At 35.4% G+C, this 24,679-nt stretch overlaps 1 protein-coding gene across 3 annotated transcripts in view; it reads left to right on the forward strand.

Moving 5' to 3' along the window:
* The window catches only part of PLPPR5 (phospholipid phosphatase related 5), a 115,042-nt gene extending 94,693 nt beyond the window's left edge, over window positions 1-20,349 (forward strand). For all 3 annotated transcript variants that reach the window (XM_024255928.3, XM_024255932.3, XM_054530909.2), the window contains one exon: window positions 20,008-20,349. In XM_024255928.3, coding sequence (XP_024111696.2) covers window positions 20,008-20,040 — 33 coding nt within the window. In that variant the 3' untranslated portion in view covers window positions 20,041-20,349. The remainder of the gene's footprint in view (window positions 1-20,007) is intronic.
* The last annotated feature ends 4,330 nt before the right edge of the window (window positions 20,350-24,679 follow it).

Raw genomic sequence — 24,679 nt, forward strand, 5'->3', positions numbered from 1 at the left:
GTGCTTAAAGAAAACTCATGAAAGAAGCAATAGCTTCCCATAAGAATCTGAAGGGCTCCTGTATGACAGAGGGATGAGATTTGTTCTTGAGGGTGTCTGAGATAACAGTTAGGACAAAACAAAGGAAGGTGAGTGTAAGAAGATAAATAATGGCTAGAAAGAAGAAAAAACTCTGAAAATGAAATGGCTGCCTTAAGAGAGATAAAATTTCCTTTTACTGTAGGAATTCCAGAATAGCTAAATAATTACTTGCCCATGATACTTTGGAGAGAATTCAAGCATTCAGGTAAGGATAGAAGTACTTAATAATAATAATATACTAACACTAATAATGACTACCATTTAATGATCATCAGTATGTGTCAAGTCCTGTGCTGATGGTTTATATAAATTCCACAAAATACTTCTGTGCTCTACAAATACAATTTCAGTCCTCACAGCAATTTTTAAACATGATCCTCATTATAATGGTAAGAACTGCCAATACTCAGTATTCCTTCTCCCCTCTTCCTTTTAGTAATTGAATTCCCTAATTTTAGCTATATTCATGACTGGCCAGCCACAATCTGTATTTCCCAGCTTCCCTTGCAGTTAGGTGTAACCATGAGACCAAGTTTAGACAAATGGAATGTCAGCAGAAGGGATAAGTTCAACCTCTGATTTATCTCTTTGAAGACTCTTGCCCTGGACATTCCCTACCCCTTCTCACCAAATGAAAAAGGTAATGACTGGAGCAACCTTGGAAATCACTTTGTAAGATGACCAATCTATCCTGTAGTCTGGGTCCCTGGATGAGTTTATGGAACAGATTTCACCCAGCCTAGATGGTTCTGAGAAAGAAGTGAACTACTTTCTCCTCTAAGCCATTGAATTGTTCTAATTTCTTTTCTACAGTGACTTAGCTGATATCCTATTATAATGCATATTCCCATTTTACAGTTAAGAAAACTGAACTTCCAAATGGTTAGGTAATTTGCAAAAGTCCAGATCATTGATAAGCAGCTGAGAAAAATTATACAATGTAATGTTTTGAGACGCATAGCTATGTAAGGAAATATGTTTAAAAGCTGAATATACAAAATTAGATCTTGTTTAACTTACTAAATAAAGTTTAAAAATGTAGAATTTAGCCCAGGGATAGTGGTTCATGCTTGTAATCCCAGCGCTTTGGGAGGCTAAGGTGGAAGGATCACTTGAGGTCAGGAATTGGAGACCACCCTGTGCTGTAACAATAGTGAGACTCCAGTTCTACAAAAAATAAAAAATAAAAATTAGCCAGGTGCGGTGGCATGTGTCTGTAGTACTAGAGACTCAGGAGGCTGAGATAGGAGGATTGCTTGAGCCCAGGAGTTCAAGGCTGCAGTGTGCTATGATCACACCACTGTACTCCAGCCTGAGCAACAGATGGAGACCCCATCCCTGACCCCATCTCTAAAAAAAAAAGTGTTGTGAAATATAGGAATAATAGGGTCAGGGTAACTATTACAACCTTTTCATTTTGTATACCTCTGAAATTAACTTCAATAGTAATCACTGCCATCTACTTTTTAACATTTATTTGCATGAGTGTTTCTTGGTAGCTTTCTAGCATTGCCAAATATTCATATATATCATTACATCATTGTATCTGTAAAATTATTTAAAAGGTTCTTGTTGTTGATGTTATGCTAGTTCATTTTTATAGTGAGCTTTGAAATATTAGATAGTAAAAGCAAAAATATTCTATTCATCTATAAATGTTAGAGATGAGTATTCATTAATATACGTATTCATGTACATATTAGGTTAAGTGGCATGTTTCTTTTATTAATTTTTTGGTGCTCTGTTTTCACTCTGGTAGCTAGGAAATAAAAATGGTTTGAATCTGATTTGGTTGTCCCCTTACTCACTATAGTGCATTGGCACCACACCCTGCTGAGCTCCAGCTTTACTCTCCCATCTTTCTATTCCTGTTCCCAGGCAGAATGCTGTCTGCACAGTGCAAGTTCTGCCCCCTGCACTCACATAGAGCATGGGATGATCACAAGGCCAGGTGCTGAGAATACGTCTCAGGCTTGCCTTTGTAACTGCGCTGCTGAGAGGACATGTATTTGTGTTCATCAGGCAGAAAGGGAGGAAGGCTACCACTTAAGGGAAGCCTACAATAGCTTTTTTGTGTGTGTGATAAGGAGCATTTGGGATAAATACACAGCATGTCTTCGAATTACATCGTTTCATTCAATATCATTTCTTTCTAACACCGATGAGAAAAAAAAAAAAAAAAAACAAACTCTCTGGCTAGGGCTGCTGTCTGTGTGGAGTTTGCACGTTCTCCCCATATCTGCCTGGATTTTCTATCCTGTTTTCCTCCCACCTCCCAAAGATGTACCTATTAGGTGAAGTGGCATGTTTAAATGGTCCCAGCATGGGTGAGTGTGATGTGTGTGTGTTAGTGCACCTGCTGTGAGATGGCATCCTGTCCAGGGCTGGTTACTGCCTTGTGCCCTGAGCTGCTATGCTAGGCTCTGGCCACCTGCTGCGCTGAACCGAAATAATTGGGCAGATAATTATCATGCTAGTTTTTATTAATCTTTCTTAAATGTATGTATAATCACATTTATTCCAGTGTTTTATATTAGAAGCATTTTGGTCTTTATTTAGAAGTTTGGTGATGTCTTTGTGACCAGAAATATGCCATAGAAACTTAATTCCTGTTTATATCAATTAGCCTATGGTCAAATTGGTTTCATTTTACTTCATTCTACTTAAATTTGGTTTCCAAGAGCCTGTCAACATCACTAAGTGAGTACTCAGCTTATTGGCTTCATCATGGCTCATACTGGTAAACAAGTAAATGCAAAATTCTTCCCAGTACTTTGATCTTAATAATTGATAGTTGGAGAGTGACATTAGACCTTAAAGCTGGCCCTCTGAAAAAAGTAAGGGAGCCTGGTGTGAAAGTTTGGTCTGCAAGCATGGCCAAGAGTTAGCATTATTATGCCAAGCTGTCATTTTCTGGTTGTCACTTTTGTATGGAGAAGGCAAAGGGTTTCGTTTAGAAGTTATGTACTTATATAACCTTTTATGTTCAAAGTACATGTTTGATAAACTATAAGCTGCAGTGTAATTATAGTATAACATACAAGCATTCTTTATTTTTATGCCAGCAATTTATCCCTTAATTATAGGAGTTTTTCATATAGTTAATTACCATAGTTTATGAGGAAAAGTCCTGATTTTTCTGAAAGACAAGTATATCTGAACATTCATTACATTTGGTTTGTGAAAAGAATTAATCATCTGTGGAAACTGGCCCATTGTATCCCAACGTCCACTAAATATTCAGGTTACTAGTAACTTTTTTATGACTGTTTGTCATATTAAAATATATAAGCTGAAATATATATGAGTAGTGAATTATTAAATCAATGGGATCCAGTACATCGTAGTGTAGTGCTTCTGCTTGTAGGTTCTGGATGCAAACTAGCTGAGAATTTTAGATAATTTTGACCTTAGGCAACTCACTTAAATGTTTGGTGATTTGGTTTTCTCTTTCATAAATTGATCATCATATGAGTTCAGTAAGTTAATGGTAAAGCACTTAAACTGTGTCTGGTACCAGTGAAACCCTTAATAATCATAACTATAATAATTATTATTATTTAACAGCTAAGATGGATGAGGTAAATCAAAACATGGAAAGTTTTCCAATATATATCAGAAAGTTTTTTTAAAAAAGACTTTATATGTATATTAAATGTATATATAATAAAATCAATTATGCGAAATACCATCTATTTATCTTTAGTAGTATAGAAAGGAACATGTGGATGAGAGAAAGAGAGAAAGAAAAGAAAAGAATAAAAAAAAGAAAGAAGGAAGGGAAGGGAGGGGAGGGGAGGGGAAGGGAGGGGAAGGGAAGGGAGGGGAGGGGAGGGGGAACAGACACCAGTCAGAGCAATGCTTAAACTTAAGGAGGCAACTGAGGTTAGTGGACCATGACCTTATCCACATTCCTGACCCTTCCTTCCTCCCTCCATCCCTCCCTCCCTTCCTTCCTTTCTTCTTTCCTTTCTTCCTTCCTTCTTTCCCTTCTTTCTACAATGAAATACTATACTATTCATGAATAATTTTATGACTGAAAATCATTATCTTTTAAAAATTTTTTCAATTATTTAAGCTGCTCTCTAAGGAGGTTCCAGTGCTTCCTCACTGGATTGACTGCTGATATGTTCAGATTGACAAAAGGCCCTCAGAAAAACTCCCCCAGGGTAATTTAAAACCCTGTATTTCCTTAGGGCTCACACGACCTTTCTGAAAGTGTTTGGTTTATTTTTCTGTGCCAAATTGTGCATGGAAATCTTGGCGATAGCTCTCACACCTTCATGCCCAGGGTTCAGCTTTCTGTGGCACCTGCAGCCGTCCCCATTTTAGGTACCATTAGCCCTGTGGCCCTTCATATGAGCTGTGTGCAGGTGCTTGTCATTTACAGGATCCACAAACCCCCCATCCACCCAAGGACCCAGGGAGCCAAATCTCCTCATGGGTCACACCACCCCTTTCTCTCAAATTCATGCTTTTCTGGCTCTAGTCTTCAATGGCCCACGTATCTCAAAAAAAAGCATCGGTGTTGCTGGCTTCAGGATATCTCCAAGACACAAACACTTTATTAGTTATCCTTAGGAGTCCAAGAAACAAATTTCTGACTCTTTCTAGGAAATAGAGATGGAGACGTTTACATTACCTTTACACTCCTATATTATCAAAAATAATGTAGGAATTAATATCTTAATAGCTGTGTCACCAAGAGAGAAAAATAAAGTAAATTTTTTTTGGCATTTTGACTAGATATGGTCTAAATAAATCCAGTTTTAGGAAATCCCACTAAGGACAATTCCATTTTTCCTTTGCTCTTAAAGAACTACAGTGCTGTACGTGTAGCTAAAATTCTATGCAGCCTCAATAATGTCCCAAAATTCCAGAGTGAGAATGACAGCTAGGAGCAATCTCTAACAGAATAAGGAGTCTGTTTCATTTACAGAACATCTCAACACCTTGGATCGACACCATTTTGAGACAGAGTTAGCAAATAAGCAAATACCCAAAGAAAGCTCTCAGACAAGAAGCTGTCCTTGGATTAGGCTTCTCACTATTAGGGGTTCATGCCAGATGAAAGAAACCTTTTGTGAACTGGATGGGTACCCCACACCTGGATGGGGAGTTACCTTTGGCCAAAACCAAAAGCTGCCTCCAAGGATTGCACATCCTCCTGGAAGAGAAGTTAGACTGACCTAATCAGTAGTCTTCCTGGTTTCAACAAACATAATGAAAAATTGTATAGAAACAAAGTGACCTTCCTGAAAATGCTCCTGGTCTTAGCTTCTCACAATCCATTCAGACTGATGACACAAAACTACATCCTCCAGCTCTTCTGCTCAGGATCTAAGTGGAGGATTCCCTAGCAATTCATGGTTATCATTAAGAGATAACTGATGAATCTTTTCCCATTCATTTTAGGAAAATCAACTGAGCTAAATCTGTCCTGTTTCAAGCATGAATAATCAGGACAAGAACTTAAATCCTTTAAAATGACACAGAATAGAGAGAAAGAGATATTTTAATAGAGCATTAAAAAAAAGAAAAAGATTACAAGAAATTTGGCTGGGCGCGGTGGCTAACACTTGTAATCCCAGCACTTTGGGAGGCCAAGGCGGGTGGATCACCTGAGGTCAGGAGTTCGAGGGCCAACATGACAAAACCCCGCCTCTACTAAAAATACAAAAATCAGCTGGGCGTGGTGGCATGTGCCTATAGTCCCAGCTGCTTGGGAAGCTGAGGCAGGAGAATCACTTGAACCCAGGGGGCAGAGGTTGCAGCAAGCCAAGATTGTGGCACTGCACTCCAGCCTGGACAACAGAGCGAGACTTCATCAGGAAAAAAAAAAAAAAAGGATTACAATAAATGTAATTAAATTTATTGTAGATAGCATCTTCTTTCCACAGTCAAGGAAATTAAAGAAAACATGTGAAATGAATGTCAGATGAAAGATAGCTGACACATCAGAAATGTAATATAAGAAAACAAATAATGCCATGGTGGAATTAAAACTATACTAGAAACCATAAAGAACAAAGTCCACACTTGAAAAAGCTGACGGTTATATTACTGACAGGTTTTATAATAAAAAAAGAGAATTAAATTGATATCTGAGAAAAGATCATAGATATGGAGGACATACCACAGAAACCTAACATATGAATCATTGTATCTGAAGAAGATGATACATGGGGCAATGCATATTCAGAAATATACTCTAAAGGAAGTTTTCTTCCAAATAAATACTTGCATCTTTAAGCTGGAAGGGTTAAACAGATACAAAACAACTATTGAAATATATATATTGGAATTAGATGTTTCTCAGTGAAATTTTTGAATTTCAGTACTGGAGAAAGAACCCTATAAATTCCATGATAGGTAGTAATATTGTTCCCAGTTGTTAGCTATTTCCTTCCTTAGGCAGAGTGTTCTTCCTACTCCAATTACTTTGGACTTGGTCAATAACATGTGAATAGACCTGATATAAACTTCATTAGTCAGAAACATGTAGAGCTATCATGAGTTTCTGCCAGTATTCTTGCCTTCTTTCAGGAAAAGATCATTTTCTGGACAAGTACTGCTGCCTCAGCCTGGGCCGTAAAATTGAAAGACAGGAGAAGCCAGCTTGGCCCCAACCTGTGGCCTAGAGCAGATCCATAGAACCTGGCCAACAATGTGTAGTATGAGGATGGAATAAATATTATTGTTGGAAGCCACTGAGCCTTTGGGGTTGTTATACAGTATATATATACATATATATATATATATATAGTACTAGGTAATACTATATACCTAGTATATATATATACACACACACTGTGTATATACACACACTGTATATATACACACACACTGTATATATACACACACTGTATATATACACACACTGTATATATACACACTCTATATATACACGCACTGTGTATATACTAGGTATATAGTATTACACACATTGTATATATACATACATACACTATATATACTAGGTATATAGCATTACCTAGTGAAAACTAACACAACCACAATGACAGAAAGAGTTGTTTACCTACCCAAGGCTGATAGCATGCTGGTCTCAGACTTGTGTCTGCATAACATTGGATGCAAGCTCTATCCTACTCTATCTATTCTAGATGGAGTAATGTCTTCAGAATTTTCAAGGAATTAGTTTGTGACATAATCCTATTTCTACCCAAAAAGTCATTTAAGTATTAAAATAACCATAAAATATCAGCTGTGCAAGAATTTAGGAGTTAAACTAATCATAAAAAGGTACAGAAAATGTTTAGCAATTAAGTGAGTAATATACCAGTAACTAGAGATCAAATTAGGATATGAATGAATTGGCAGAAAGAATAGAAACCATTTAAATATAAAACTTAATTAGATTTAACTGTGGTAAAATAAAGTAACAGAAACTGTACAAAACTATAAAATTTAAGTAGAAGATATATAAGAAAAGAAAATTATCTAAGATGACAAAATGAGACAAATTCTAGATAATGCCAGCAAAAATGTAAAAGTATAAGATTCTCCAGGTTTCATAAAGGTAGGACTCATTATCACTGCTTCATTCTTGGCATTGCTAACTAGGAAAAATTTTCAAGCATTTAAAAAAATAAGTTACCAAGAGTAGTTTAAAATGATTTATAAAAGGCCAATTACAAAGTATAAAATATAAACAACACACATGTCAAAAAGTTGATGTCTATAATATAGAAAACATCCTAATTGGTAAAGTTCATGAATAGGCAAATCATTAGAGAGCAAATACAATTAGGAAATAAATACATGGAAAAGTGTTCTGTGTGACCTTGGATGAATGTTATGAAGGATCTTTTATGCAACATTAAGAAGTTGATTCTTATCCTGTAAGCAATTGGGTACCTTCCAAAAAGGACTTCCTTAAAGTCCTTCCATAAAGGGACTTTAAAGAAGTGAGTAGTTTAATTCCTAAATGGCTTGTTCAGAGAGGAGAATAAGAGAGCAGCATGGAAGAACAAAAGACTCAGAAAGGCTATCATAAGAATCCAGTTGAATGCTGCAGATGATGCTTACTAAATCTTAGTAAAGCCCAGCACGTTATGCCATTTTGACTGATGAGATGTCATTTGGCAAAGTCTGCTGTTAGGTGCTGATTTAGAGGACTTATCTCACCTCATGATTTACAGTAGAAAAGGGCTCCCAGCCAGTGTCACTAAGAAAACCATCCCTCTCCCCTACTCATAGTATATGCTGATCCTTCATCTATGGCCTTTCCCTGTTCTTTCTTCACGGATTCCTGTCCTTTGTAATTAACGGATAAGGTGTACATTGGCAGTCTTTCCAGATGATCCTCATAGGTCAGACTGCAGTCACCACAACAGCAAAGCACTGAGCTCTGTAGTCCTTCTTTCTCTCCTGCCTGTGCTTATTCTCACTCCAAGGGCCAATGCTGGGTCTGTGAGACTGGCATAGGTCAGCAGATGGAGATAATGTATGAATTATCCATTTTAACTGATGCCATATAGAAAATATAGAGAAAAAGGCTTTATCTGGTAAAAGAACAAAAAAATTTAAAAACAAATATAAGGATGAATAGGATTTGATAGAAAATGGGATATTTCCAGTAGATCTAAGGGAAATTAATATCCATATAGTTTTATTAAGGCAGGTACAGCAGGCCACAATAACCACTCCTGGGTAATTTGAAAATGCTTTTTGAGGAAATGATTTTTTCCATCTAAACCCAGGCATTAGTTTTTCTTAGGTTGATGTGCTCCTGATCAGTTGAACCAAAGGGAATTCTCTCTTGCCAAAGAGAAAGGGAAAGTAATGATAGGAATAGTTTACAAGATTCAGTTTTATACTTAGGATAAGGGGCTTTTCACCAACCTATACTACCCAATGAAGCTCATCATGTAAAAGCACACCCCTCTTAACAGAAACATCAGCTGAATGAAAGTGATAAGAAACGATGATAGCTCCAAAATCTAGAAATATTATAATGAGTATGTACTATTACAGATGAAAATTACCATGTTTAATTCCCATGGCAACTGCAAAAAAAATTATATGGGTAGGAATGTTCTGAAAGAGCTCACGGTGACCCAAGGAATTGAACTTTACATTGATTGACTCTTTTGTAGATTTTATAAGATTACAGTGGTCATGGTGAAACGTGAACTGGAATGTAGTCAGAGTGATGGGTGGACAGAGAGCTTGGATTTTGCAGCTAGGTTTGAAGCCTGGTTCAGCTGCATAATAATGAAGTGGAGTTAGACAAATCACTCCTCTCCTTATCTGAAGAATTGATACAATGATGGTTTCCCTGTAGGATAATTGTTGGAATTAACACATCACAGATAAACTTCTTGGCACATAGTAGGTGCTTCACACAAGTTAGTTCCCTCCCGCAACAATCATTTCTTTAATGGGATTTTTTTTTTTAATTTCACACTAGGATACTCCCATACAAAGACTTCATGGATTTAAAAGTTTATACAGATTGTCTATTTCATACATTGCACATATGCAGGAAATACTGTAGTATAAAATGTTGCATATATTAATGTCATAGCAACAGCAAAACAATCCTGTGGTTTCTCGCCAAGACAAATATGATTATACATTACTGTGTTCCCTGTGATAAATTCCATTGAGGTTTCAGAATGCTGTGCATGAGTAACTCTGGCAATCTATTTAAGATTCAGTCGATTTTCTATAATGCAAATCTTTGTTTTACAGAGCTGCTGAACTGTAATGTAAATGTTATGTAGACCTTGTCAAAACAATCTTATTAGTAATTAGCTATTGGAATAGTTAGTGGAACTAAATATGTTCATATTTAGGCATTTTTCTTAATCTAAGCTTTGAGCATTTATTAAAAATATTTGAAGTAAATCAGTATTTACATGCTATATCGTGTTCTCATTTGTAAAATTTAATTTTGTTTAAAAAAAGGAAATTGAAAGTAGAAGCTTAAAAATTTCCAACAGGCATCAACATTTTAGGTTGAAAATACTAGCACATTCTGTTATTATTTTGCCATATGTCATTTTCCTATTTGTACTCCAGTATACTCAGAATCCATTTTTCCACACTATTTATGAATTATTACATACTACATGAAAAATAAAAGACAGCTTTCCCCCTCAGTTATCTAACAGGCCTTTTATAAAAGCATCTTTCATTAAATTACTTTGGAATATAGACTCTGATTTATGTGAATAAATATAGAATTGATGACTGTATCTTTAAATTATATGATTCATTCGGCCATTAGTTAAGGAGAGAATAATCAATGACAGATTTAAAAATCATTTCCAATGCACACATAATTAGTTACACATGGATGGGAACCTGATCCCAGCCATTCATCTCCCCCTTTTTTCAGGTCTATTTCCTTATTGGGGACCATCCTGGAGACACTATGGAGGGCCTTCAAAATCAATCAGAGGATCGCAGTTCTGTGAAAACATTTTGTTGAAAAAATATAAAATTTTATTTGACTAAAACTAGGTAAATAAGCAGTGAGTCAATTCACAGTTTTATGAAACAGTTTATTTTTCATAGTTTTGATTAAAGAAGCAATCAGTAAATAATCTGTATATATTTATGATCTGAAAATCTGAATAAGCAAAACAAAAAAGGAATAGGAAGTATCTATGGGGTCATCACAATAAGCACAGGAAACATTTTCTTAAAATAACCTTCAAGACCCAATGAACGTGTGTATGAGTTTGTGTTGAATACAGAATTTCCCTGTATATTTTATTGCTTTTATTCACATAAAATGCATCATAGATATGATTTCAGATCAATAAATATAACAGTTATATCAGGCATACTATTAAAAGCTAATCTCCAATTATAGCTTAATATGTGCTTGGAATTATGCAGAGAACTTCACATATAAAATATGTGAAGTCATTTGAGTGTGTCTTATTTCCATTTTATGGAGAAAGGGACATAGGTTAAGTAATACACCCAAGGTCATACAACTGGTCTGTGTTCTGAAACAAGAATATGAATCCTTACTTTCCATTTTCAAAGAAATATGTTCCATATTTGTCACTTCAGAGCTCCAAATCATAATCACTGTGCTGCATAATATTATAACATTATATTTTTAAAAGTTATAATCCATATAAATTCTCTAACCATTACATTTGTTAGACATAGATTATTGCTTCCACTTCCAATTTTCCACAATTATAAGTAATACTAAGGTAAATGTTCCTTAAATATATATTTTTGTAAGCTCAGTTAATAATTTAAGATAAATTCATAGACATAGAAGTGCAGAAACGGAGTATGAACACTTTTAAGGCTTTTGGTTGAATTCATATCTGTATGTTCTCTGCAACAATGGAGAAAATTGTTCTTCATAATCTTTACAATCTTATAGGCCAAAAATAAATAAAGTTCTCATTTCAATTTATATTTTTGAATATTTTTCAATAAACTTATTTCATATTTTTCTTTCGTACTGAAACAACCAGATGATAAAACAATAATTCAATAACTGACAAACCAAATTTTAGACATGTCTTGGCCTTTAGACTTCATGTTATGGCTGGTGGGCCTAATTTTTTTTAATTGGGATTTATTAAAGCATAATTTGCATCCTGATACGTCCTTTCTTGGCATATAGCTTTATGAGTTTTGACAAATGCATATTTTCATGAAATTATCACCATAATCAAGTCAGAGAATGTTTCTGTGACTCCCAAATGTTTCAGCCTTCCCCTTTGTAGTCATCCCTCCTTCAATCTCCAACTTCAAGAAACCACTGATTTGTTTTGGTTCCTCACGTTTTGCCATTCTCAGGATATTATATAAGTGGACTCATGCATTTTGAGTTTTTGAGTCTGACTTATTTGTTACATGCATCTGTAGTCTGTGTTTTTCCCATTTAATTGCTGAGTAGTATCCTGTTGTATGGATGCACCACAGTTTGTTTATCCATTTACCAATTGAAGGTTGGGTTATTTCCATTTTTTGGCAATGATGAATAAAGCTGATATAAACATTCATATACAGTTTTTTGGGAGTATGTATATTTTATTTCTTTTAGGTAAATACCTAGCAGTGAGATTGCCAGGTTGTATGGTAAACATATATTTACCTTTATAAAACATTTTTCAAGTTATCTGTGTCATTTCTAATGGCCCTTATGATTTTGAATGGTTCTGAAATGAATCTTGATGTAGCTCATTCAGATTTTTATCAACTGGTGCCTCTTTGTGAAAATAAGCCTCTTTGTGAAACTTGCTTATTTTCCTCATTTTTTAAATGAGGAGTTTTGATCAACTCCTGGTTCTACAAGAATTTATTATGCACTTGGTCCATTATCCACATCCTCCGATTCTTCTCTGTCAAGTAGCGTTAGAATGCTTATTTAGTAAATCTAAAGCATTTTAAAAAGTTAAAGGAAAATGAAATAACTAAGAAGAAGCCAATTTTATAGGTTAAAGTATTAGTATATAAAACAAGGCATGGATACAATTTACTGTTGAGTTACCTTATCATCAGCTGTTATGTATAGTGAAATTTTATTTATAATCAGATTTGTAATATATGAAATGTAACAAATATCAAATACAGAGCACTATGATATGTCTCGTGGGGAGAGAGAGAATTTTGTAACCATATGCAGAAGATGATGATGGCTATACCAGAGGAACACATAAAGGGAGACCTGTCTAAACTTAGCAATGCTTGAAACATTATCTTAGGGGAGATCTGCAGGACCATGAGCCAAGTGAGGACAAGAGAGAAGAATGGTCCAGGTGGAGAATCCAGCTTGCGCAACGGTTTTGTTTAGCAGGCAAGATAAGGGCACGAGGGCAAGAAACTTGAGGATGCTGTTAAAGATTGATCATATGATCAACTATGGGGTCCAGAAGGAGTGAAAAAGAAGCGGAATTCGTAAGGAGCATGATAGACTGGAACAGATGGATAAATTAGTAGTCAGGAAATTTCCTCATGGCCAAAGAAACCTTGTTGTGTGAGGGAGGTAAGACAGGAGGTAAGTTGGGATTTTACATTTCAAACATGATTACTGGTTGAGAATATAGCTATGAATAAGGGATAAAAGTGTGGTAGAGAGGAAGGTTATTATAGTTGAGGAGGTTAACAAACTTAGAAGACAAAGTGCATGGATACCCATATCCACCAAATACCATAAACACATTAGTATTCATAGACTTCCATGAAATTTCATGTCAATACCTTTGGGAAACATTGAGTTAAAGTGAAACAAACAATTAGCTGGGTGTGGTGGTGTGTACCTATAATCCCAGCTACTCAGGAGGCTGAGGCAGGAGAATCGCTTGAACCCAGGAGGTGGAGGTTACAGTGATCTGAAATCTCGCCGCCGCACTGCAGCCTGGGTGACAGAGCGAGATTCCGTCTCAAAAAAAAAAGTGAAATAAACAGGTATTTTCTGAAGGTCTTCTTAACACCTTTATGCATTGTGTAACTCTAAGCATGACATATAATGTGCAGTTAATGTCAAAAGGCTTGAATTCAAAGATTTAGTTTTTGGAATTATTCCGGTTCACTGATTTTTTAAGCAATACTCTTTTGCCAGTGAAAGGACAGCATCTTAAGGAAGGAATTGATTTTACATCCCTGATAATGCTTACTTCATTAATCACTTTTCTTCAGCTTTAGGCAGTGGTACTCAGACTGGCATAAAAGACAATCCATTGCTTGTGGCACTTGCAAAAAGAGAAGATATCTGGGTTTCACACCAAGACACTCTGATCCAGAAGGCCTGGGCTTGGGCCTCAGGACTTGTACTACATCAGTCATATCAGGTGATCTGGATGTGGAGTCAGCACTTGATCTGGATACAGCTGGGCCTGCAGAACCTCTGACACAGTGGTTCTCAATATTGGCTGTACATTACAGTCATCCAGAGAGCCTTTAAAAATTCCAGTAACCAGGCCATGCCTCATACCAATTAAATCCTGGTCTCTGGGGTTGCATCAGTATTTTCTTGAAGATCCTGGGTAATTCCAGCATGAAGCCACAGTAGAGAATCAGTGCCTCTAAAGATTTGGTGTGAAAAGCCTTAAGCTTCTTTGGCTTCTCAGGACTTGGAAATACTTCATAAGATCTGTAGCTAATGCTCTCGTAAAAACTGGGCCTGCCTCTGATTTAATTATCAGAGAAAGCTGCCTAGAGATTCTTTTAGAAGGTAGCTGTTAGCTCCTTTCTCTGAATAGTAAAAAAAAGGAAACTTCTGAATGGAAACAAAACTCTGAACCAATATAAAACTCTGAACTGAAACAGGACCACTGTACAGAAAGGTTAATAGTCCCCCAAAATGTCACCTTTCCCAAGAAAACTTTGGTTCTGTCACATGATAGCTTTTATGTCTCCAACTTCTAAAAACAACAAGAAATTGCTCAACATACATTTTAGAATCAGTTTTACAGCTTCAAATCTGAATTTAACTAATTTCTTCTTAAATAGTTCTAACATTGTTTCTCTTTACCAAAATTCTCACCAACTTCACAAGCTACCAGAAGGAAAACAATGTGACAAAGTAGAACCTTCAAACACATACTCCATGTACTTTGCTTTTTTCCTCTCTTCTGCTCACTTTCCCCTCCTCAAAGGACACAGTGAATGAAGAAAATGAATGAGTTAAAGAAGCAAATCACAAAATAAACAGGGACAATATTCAAGATTATGACATCCACCTATCTTTTCCTGATGCAATGTAGGCTATGTCAGAATTGTTGATTAATTTATTGGACCATGATTCCTTCTCCAGAATCCTTAGTGTCAGATGTTTTTACAGAATTCAAAATATTTTATATTTTAGGAATATGTATATTTGGTTACACAAGCAGCATCTGGAGCAACAGTTGTAATCACAGATGAGTATCTCTGCAGCAAAACATGGAGTATAAATTGCCTCACAACATATCGGGTTTTGCCACCAAATGAGTTTGCATCAATCTTAAAAGAAACATTTTGTTGGGTTTTAGACTTTGTTTGGATATGAGCATTGAAGATCGGTAGAATAGTGTATTTTATATTCAAATAGTGAGTTTTATTTGTAAAATTCTAACCAATTACTTAAAAATTATTTATTTTACTTTTTCTTTTTTTAACTTTCCTTTTTAGCTTGTTTCTGTGGCTTTTATAAGTAACTATAAATAAATGATTAATATGTTTGAGTAGGGACAGGGACCTTTGTGTATATAATCCCGTTTAATCTTAATAAAAATCCATTCAAAAAGTATGTATTCTTATCTCTATTTCACAGATGAGAAAGCTGGGTCTGTGAAAGGTTAAATTGCTTGCTAAAATTTCACTTGTGATGGAGACCACATTTAAACACTTGACATTCAGATGACTTGACTGCGAAGACCACTGTACCACACAGCTTCCGCAGCAACAGAGTCAGAGACATAAATCATTGCATGAAAGACAGGTGCACAGATCCACTTTATGTTTAGGTTAAAACCCTATGCTGATTGTTCATAGCTTCTCCTATTCAAACACAAAAGCTTTTTATCATCAATCATGTTGAAAGAATTAAACTGGAATAATATTTAATCTCAGCATTTGGTCTAACGATGTAACAACATGGAACTTTAAATAAACCAGTACTTTGAATAAATTAAGTCAATGTTTAAATAAACATTTAAGTAATATGTAAAACACATTTTGTAGGTGTGCCAAAATCAACCTATTGAGAATGGTCAAGAAGAAAATTCACAGGAAAGGTCCTTTAAAGACTGTCTTGCCAGGCTCTTCAGCTGGATAATGGGAATAAGCCACTGTGAACACCTTCAATTAAGGCAATAAACGTATGTGCGCTGGAGCGCACTGGTGTTGGAATTGGGTTGCAAAGCTAAGACAAATACAGAAAAATGTGTCCTTCTGTGCAGGTTTTCCTTACAACCAAAAGCAATATAGGAACTAGAGCTTTTGGTTGCTGTTGTTGTTGTTATAATTATTAATCTTTCAAATATATTTTATTTTTCAATCATTAATATGAATTTAGCATTCCTTAACTAAGAAGCCATTAATAATGGCATTTTACTTGTTTTCCTATAGCTATAATTCCAAAGACTTCCCTGGAGTGCCCTTTTTGCATTTTCCCATACTTTTCCCCTTATTTGTTGATTGAGTGACAGGTCTTGCCAGATGGCAAGTCATCACCAAAGTTTCGTGTCATGAATCGTGACAGTTTTGTCTTAATTAACATTTTTTTAAATTACAGACTGTATTTTCTATGTGGAGGTGTAGAATAAATAGTAAAATAGAGATTTTCATGCAGAACTTAGAACTTTTAAAATGGACATGCTATAGAGACTTTAAAATTTATTAAATTTAAGTATCCAGTACAACTTTCCAGAAACGTGTTTGCTTTCTCTTGTGACCCCTGCACTCAAGGACCAGACTCAGTATTTTGCTCAGTGGTTTGCTGTGCACCTGAGTGAACACTTTCTAATGGATGCTTCATGTAGCATATTCTAATCTTCAGCTATTTGGGGTCAAGCTTTGTCATCTCCATGGTAAGGTTAATGTAATTGCAGAAGGTACCAGGAATTGTGACAATAAATTATATGACCAGTTTCTTCTCATGATTCTGAATAGAACTTTTAAGCATGAGCTTTTGGTTTGCCTACTGCTTTTTTGCACTATCATCTACTAATAAGATTTAGTATTGAATATTCAGAATTTAGCCATATTGAAAAAGAGAAACACTTGGTCAACTACTTTCCTCATAGGCAGTCCATTTATCAAGACAGCAATCTGAAAATATTAAACACAATTCTGGTTTTCCATGTTAATGGGAAAAATACTGCTGGGAAGTGAATAGACAATAACTTCCTGCACAGGAATTAGGCCATCTGTATATTTCAAATTATGCTTGTACATACCTTGGTAATGTAAGTTGTATAATGTACCATCATATAATAGATTCTTATAAAACGACCTGAAGTAATTGTCTTGGCGCTTTAGATTCCTTCAGGGAAAATCACCCCTGTGCCAGAAGTGAATTAAACTTAAAAAAAAACTACTGAGATAAATAATCCATCTCTTTCATTTATGACATAGGTTCATTAGCTCTTAAACAGTAAAGTAAATGAACAGAAGCTCTCTGATCTGTCTGTACACTCCTTTCATGTACTATGATTAAATGTCCCCTTAATTTTCTCTTCCCTAGGCATAGTCACTTCAGTGTTTTATTTTCGTCTGTTTATCTGTCTGCTAACTACAACTACCTTAAAATGATGAGCCCCAAGCAGGATACTTCTAATCCCAGTCAAACAGGAAAAAATGAAAGCACCTCAGAAGTTAAAACTTAAGTGATGTGAAATGGAAAGATGCTAATTTGGGGGAGGGGGCAAGAGTTTTCCCTAGAATCCTAGGATCTAAAAATATAGTCAGTCTAGAAATCAACTGTTGTCCTTGTAGTTTAACTTGGTAATATTTTTGCATAGGAAAAGAGTATTATGGCTTAAAATGTATGGGCAGTTAAAGGGAGGAGATCTAGTGATCACTGAAGCATGTGATTTTAAATGCCGAGACTGAATTCCAGTATTTTCTAGATCTCAATAGCTCACCTACAGTTATACATCCATGCCTCATTATTAAGGTTTCTTAGTCTGTTTTGTGCTGCTGTAACAGTATACCACAAACTGGGTAATTTATGAGGAGCAGCAATTTATTGGCTCAGGATTCTGGAGGCTTGGAAGTCCACGGTCAAGGTGCTTCCAGCTGGTAAGGGCCTTCTTGCTGCACCATAACATAATGGAAGCACAAAAAGAGGGAACGAGAGAGAAGGGGACTAAACTTGCTTTTTTATAACAAATGCTGACCTATGATAAGGACATTAATTCATTTATGAGGGCAAAACTCTAGTGCTCTAATCACCTCCCATTAGGCCTCACCTGTCAACACTGTTGCCTTAGAAATTAAGTTTCCAACATGTGCATTTTAGTGGACACATTAAACCACAGTATAGCGTGACTTTATATTACTATTTGGGACAATCCTCATTTAAGCCTGTTGTCCTTGTGTAGTATTAGCACCATTTTCCCCTTTCCACATGTCCATATTTAGATGATAAATTATATGGTCACCCTACAGTTATTACAGTTTCTTTATTACACTCTCCAGCTTGCACTTGTGCACTTGGTTTTTCCTCTATTTCTGTCAAGCTCTGCATTGATCATCAGTGATTTGCTTCTGGTTATTTCTCTGTTTATTAAAGTCCTTTAATGTGTATTTAATTCTCCCTTCCAGGTTAGTGGTTGTCCCCTTAAGATCATCTTCAGCAAATTTAATGAGCCTTGTGAACCCTCCCTTCATTATCTGGGTCAACAATGGGAACCCTGAGGCCTAGGCCAGTGGCCTTTGGGACACCATCCATGTTCTGTCCTACCTCCTTTCTTTTCTCTCTACTGCCCCTTATTGATCCTTTTCCTACCCACCAGTTGTCACTGACTGATTAATCTTTAATTTCTATCTTAACATCTTTCCAGAAATTATGTTGTTCTAGATCCTATTAAGAAGTGTGATGTTCATGACGGTTTTGTGCTGAAACACTCTATATCGAATTGCATTTTCTCAGTTCACTGGTTTCAAGTACCCGTGGGGCCACTGGAATTAAAACTGTGATGTATTATCTCCACAGTTCTTATTGTTTTAATTCAATCATAGTGCATTATATAACTCTGACAAGTCATCTTTACCCTGAAGTCATGCCTGAGCTTTTGTAAGGAAAACTCAAGAAAACAGAGATGAGCTACTGAATTTCCAGGCATTTTTAAATGGGAAATTAAAGTTTCTAAAGTGTTACCAGGAGTTAGTGAAAAACTCAGCATGCTCTGCTCACTCCTGATTCGTACTAATTTTGTTTTTCTCTGGTATTAAGTGGGTCAAGCCTAGAAGATAATACCCCAAATTGTAGTCAATGAGATTCTTTTTGTGTGGTTTAATATGCCTAAATTCAATGAAAATGAATTTTAATTTCTTTACACACATTTTAAATATGTTTTGATGAATTAAAATACTTAAACTTGAAAAAAGCTATATGTATGTTGAGAACATTTTATGGCATACATTCATCATATGAAATTCTGTTTATGATATCATTTGTTATAAAAAGCCAATACAAAAGCCATACAAAAACTATACAAAACACATTTAAAATGGGTAGTATGATGGTAGAACCCTTTTGTAATGCTGATGTTATTTGTTGGGGTTGTCAGTCATATTAGATCTTGACATAAGCCCATATGTAGCATGATTAATTATGTAATAGTAGTTTTTCATTGCAGTATTTCAGCAGGCATGACATGGCCTGTTGCATGCCTGAATCTATTTAAATATTAGCCATTCCACAGAGTTTCTTTGTACATAATTCTGTTGATTTCCAAAAAAAAAAAAAAAAAAAAATAGGCTCTGTGAAGAATTCTATGGTAGAGGTAAACAACAGAGACTACAGTCTGGAGTCGGGATTCATGCATCAAAAATGAAGTGTTTAAGTAGATTTTTGTCAACTAGCAAATGCCGTTTTAGTCTGAGCATTTCACCACCTCATTCAACACCATCTGTCTCTCAGGGAGCAATTAATCTGAAACTCCAACATGCAGCATTAAAATTCCATTAACACTGAACAGAATATTAACGTGTCTGGCATTGCCATTTTTATCTTTTCAAATTTCAAAGTTAATTTTGAATAAAGCAGGTATAACATTTTAATCTATTTGTATAATTAAGATTATTGAATAAAATATGTAATTAGCAGCAAAAATTATGTAATAATACATAAAACTTAGTTTAATAATGCTGGATGTTTTGCAACTTCAACATTCATCATATAAGCTAATGACTATTTGTAAAGGTACTACATATTTTACAAAGCTAATGTTCCCAAGCCTCTCACTTTGTCATTCCTTTTTCTTTTTGCAGAACCACATCACTGCCTTCGCAGAAGTCACATGATATTGAAGCAGATGGTTTTTCACTGCATTGGACATCATCCCTTTTTACCATCCATTCATAACACCCAAAGTTTGTTTGATTGCAAATGAAGTTTATAAAGCTGTTTAATAATTTTTATAATTTTAAAATCAATGTCAACCTATCTGTTTCCCCCACTAGACTGTGAGCTCCTCGAGGGCAGGATTGTCTTTTTTTTTTCTGTGTCCCCAGCACTTAAAACAAAGCCTAGCACAAAGTAGGTGTTCAACAAAAATGTGATGACCAAATGAACAAAATTCTTAAATAAAACATTCACTTTACTTTCTCACAGAATCATTGCAATTATGTTAAGAGAAATCTCTACATAAATCGTATTTGTGTATGAAAACCTTCTATTTTGGGCTAGTTATTTTTTTAATTTTCATATATCTATTCAGCAGTATGCCGTATTTAATTTGAAGTGGACTTTGAAAGTCATGGGGGTTTTTATTTTGTTATTCAGCATGACATTATTTCCATTCTAACATTTCAGTGTGTGAAATTACTTTACATTTAGAAAGTATGTTCTACAGTAAAATAATGTTTCCACATTATATTATGTTATATTTCACTTAAAATACCATTCATACTATACATTCTAAGACTGGTGCTTCTGCTTTTGAAGGGGAAAAATGCCAATTTTTACTGTAATAAGTAATGTATCATAATTAAAAATTATTTATTTGGACTTCTTCTCCTGACAATTGTGGCTTAATTCATGACTTGTTTTTGAATGCAGGCAGTATTTAGGATAGTTTAAATGAGTAAATTCAGCACTGGTACCTTATTATTGAGTAATTTCCCATGGGTAGCAGTGTCTCAAGAGTGGTCAAAAGCTCCACTCTTAGGCTTTTTTACTACTAAAGATTCCACATAATTTAAATGGGAAAGAACTATACCCTGACACATAATTTAAATTATATAAATGCTAGAAATGTGGTTAATGTATTTTACTTTGCATTTGTGTAGTACTTTATAGTTTACAAAGTATATTTACACCAATTATTTTATGTAATCCTCATAATAACCTGGTATAAACGTGAAGAGTATGGCTTTATTTTTATAGATAAGAAAAATGAAGCCAAGACAGGGTAAATAACATGCCAAATCACAAACTAGTAAGAGACATAGTTGAAGCTTAAATTCAGGTTTTCTGACCCTGAACTCATATTCCTTTCTAATATAGCACAGCTGTCATCTCATTTTGGACACTGAGGCCTTTCAGAGCTCAGTAGAATCCTGGGCAACTACCTATGGTTCAAAAAATAAAGAAATGCCAGAATACAAATATGAAAGCTCTGCTGTATTTTAAATGTTTGTGTTTTAAGAATGAACACTTTTCAAATATAAAACTATATAATAATTATAATCCAGTTTTAAAATAATGAATAGCAAAGAGTCTAGATGTGAGGCTTTTTGTAAAAGAGAAGCCTAAATTCAGCATCTCCCCTTCCACCCTCACCCCCAGGTCCCAGCCTCCCACTCAGGAGAGTGCCCAAGGGACATACCTTACATTTAGCATGTGGAATTACAGATTAGAATTGCCATAATATAAGGAAGGTGAGCTCCTCAACAATAACTTTGCAAAAATTAAAACTACCCTAAGTAACTTTGGCTTATATGGCAAAGTAACTGGCAGTAATTGACTGAAATGAATCTTTCTAAACTTTACAGTACTAATAAAGAAAGCAAACTTTTAATTTTCTCTGTAATTTCAACAGAGATCAGCAAATAAATATAACCAAAGATTGTCCATTACTCCCCAAATAGATGTTATTTGCCCATTTCTATCACTGTGGAAGGAAAAACACTTCTACTAGGGCCAAAAAGAAAAGAAAAGAAAATTTCTACTAATTTCAGACCTCTAGAGCAATTCAGTCCTGTTGGAAATTAGAACATGAAGAAACTTTGTCTTGACCCTTTTTAAAGATTTTTAAGGCAATAACAGTAATAGGGAATTCACTTATTGAGAATGAAAGTGAAGGGGATGATCATAATGTCTTAGAAAGCTAGATTACTAGTAAGGCTTCCAGACTTCTATCAGTTCTATTGATTCTACATCAGACTTCCAAGCAGCCAAGCAGGAATGTTTTTCCTGTTGGAAGCCTTAGCTATATATTCTTATGTCAAGGTTGCTTCTTTGCACCTTGCTAAACCTGATACGAATGCAGAAGTTTTAAATTATTCAAAAACTCAGATTTAACCCAGAACCAGAGTAAAGTCACCTCTACTATTTACACATCATAGGCTCAAGATTGTACAGTGAGTGATGCTGTCATGAAGAAAATTCAGATGAAAAAGGCAAGATACATGTGAATAAGGCAAAAGCCAGAAAATAGCCCTTATTCATGATGCTGTTACTGAGAATAATGAAAATCATATTTCAGAAAATATTACCATGTAAATATGTACATATGTAGTCTAGTAAAAGCAGGCAAACACATATCTTTCTGATAAAAACATCTCCTTTTTATCCTACTTACTTGGGGCCCAGGTCAGTATAATTTGGTCAACTTGAAAATTTCAGTAGTCTCTGTTTGCATGGCAGAAATTCTGCACATGTTTTATCTGATTCCTATGATAACTTAAAAGGCTCTTTTATGTTAAAAGAGAGGTGAATCTTCTTTGACAGACTTTGTATTTTCCACTTCTAACTGGGCCTCTCTTTTCTCAGGATCTATCCTAGCCAAATATCTCAGTTACATTTACCATACAGTTTCCTTTGTGAAAGAACAGTAGGGGAGGAAATAATTCTCTGCTGTGTATTGTATTTTTCAAATAAAAATTTAAAAATTCAATTGAAAACCGAATTTTGACTTTGTAATATATTGGTCTTGATCGGGGGTAGAGGAATAAGGAACGGTTATTAATGTACATGAAAGAATTCTCAGAGTGACTGAAGAATGTTTGGAAATGGATCACAATGGATCAGATTAGACCAGTTCCTTGGACAGCTCAATTACCCTCTGCATCTCATGGACCATCCTGGGATCTTCCTAACATCCTTATTTCCAAATCACAACTCCCCAGAAACTATTTGAGACACTGAGCAGGTATATGATCCACTATATAGGCTCCCTTCTATGTTGAGCAAAGCATTTAAGATTGGATGTAAATTAGCATATTCCTGCCTTCTAAGTCACTATTTATTACATTTTGATTGCATGCTCTAAAAAGTTGCCCTGGAAATATACCAAATGGTTCTATTTATGCTTTCAAAATATTGATCTCAAAATTTGCCAGGCATGGGCTTTCTAATGAATTTTCCGAATTACAGTTCTTTTAGAATATCAATTAATGGAATTTCCTCCAGACTTTAAATGAATGAATCTCTTTTAAGAAAAACAAGAGTATTCAAATTCCTCTTTCCTGTCCACTTTAGATTATAGTCTGATCTTAGCCTAATAGAGCCTCAGGACATGGCCACCATTGAATAAAATAAGTCTGCTCTCTTTACCCCAAGTCTTATGAGCCATGAATGGATCATAGCATCTAAATTCTAAACTCAGATTGCTATCTTTCAAATCTGTGGCCTTGCTCACAAAGGAGCTTCAGATAAGAAGATATAGATGAGTGGACACAACTGCCTTTAGCATTCACATGAAAACTCAAAGCCATGTCTCAAGGGCCTCATTCTTTAGATGAGTGATATGGACAGGTGCCATGCTCTGGCATGATTACCTTCATATTATTTCATTTATAAGTATGTTATCATTTTTGCATGGGAACTCTACTGCTTGTAGACACAATTATTTTTTCTTCTCAAGAGGAGCAAAAATGAAATTTTAATTGAATTTTGTTTTAAAGGAAAACCTTTTCAAAATGGTGAGATGTTTTGAGCATTAATCAGGTATCCCTAGATGTATTGCTCCTTGTCAAGAAGCACTTTCAGCCTTCATTCATTTGGCATATTTATTGAATGATCTTGTGAAGCAGATAATTTGCAATGTGCTGACTAAACAGTGCATAGAAAGATCTGGCCTCTGCCCTTCCAGATTGTACACTTCAGCAGCTCTGATGATGGAGCTGTAAGAGATCTGTTTTAAGTTCAAGTAGAACTGGCTTGGAGTTAATCTGCTGCTGAGGACTAAAGAAAGGGCATTTTTATAGATTACAACAGCAGCTAGGTTAATTTAAGAAAACAAAAAGCAGTGCCCCCATAAACAGTATTGTATTATTCAACTATTGGTAATTTTTAAAACCCTAAAATTCTATATAATAAACATTTACTATCCTTCACAAGTCTGTGGTTCAGCCGAGTCCCTTTTCTGGTCTGAGCTGAAATTTTCATGCAGCCATGATCGGGTTGGGAGGCTCTGACTGATCTTCACTGAGCTGTCTCATATATGGGAGTCATCTGGCTGTATGCTGGTCTAGGATGGCTTCTCTCGGGACAACTTAATTTTTCTCTATGTGGTCTCTCAAACTCCATCAGGCTAGGGAGGCTCTTTGGCAGAATGGGCTAAGAGAGTAGAGGCATGCAAAGCAGTAGTACATTGTCACTTGGCCATCTCAGTCAATTGGCCAAGGCAAGTCCCAAGGCCAGCCAGATTCAAGAAGTGAGGGAGGAGCTACAAAGTCACATTACAAAGAGGCAAACACAGAGATGGGTGGAGAACAA

Source organism: Pongo abelii, chromosome 1 (genome assembly GCF_028885655.2).
Source record: "Pongo abelii isolate AG06213 chromosome 1, NHGRI_mPonAbe1-v2.0_pri, whole genome shotgun sequence".
Classification (NCBI taxonomy): domain Eukaryota; kingdom Metazoa; phylum Chordata; class Mammalia; order Primates; family Hominidae; genus Pongo; species Pongo abelii.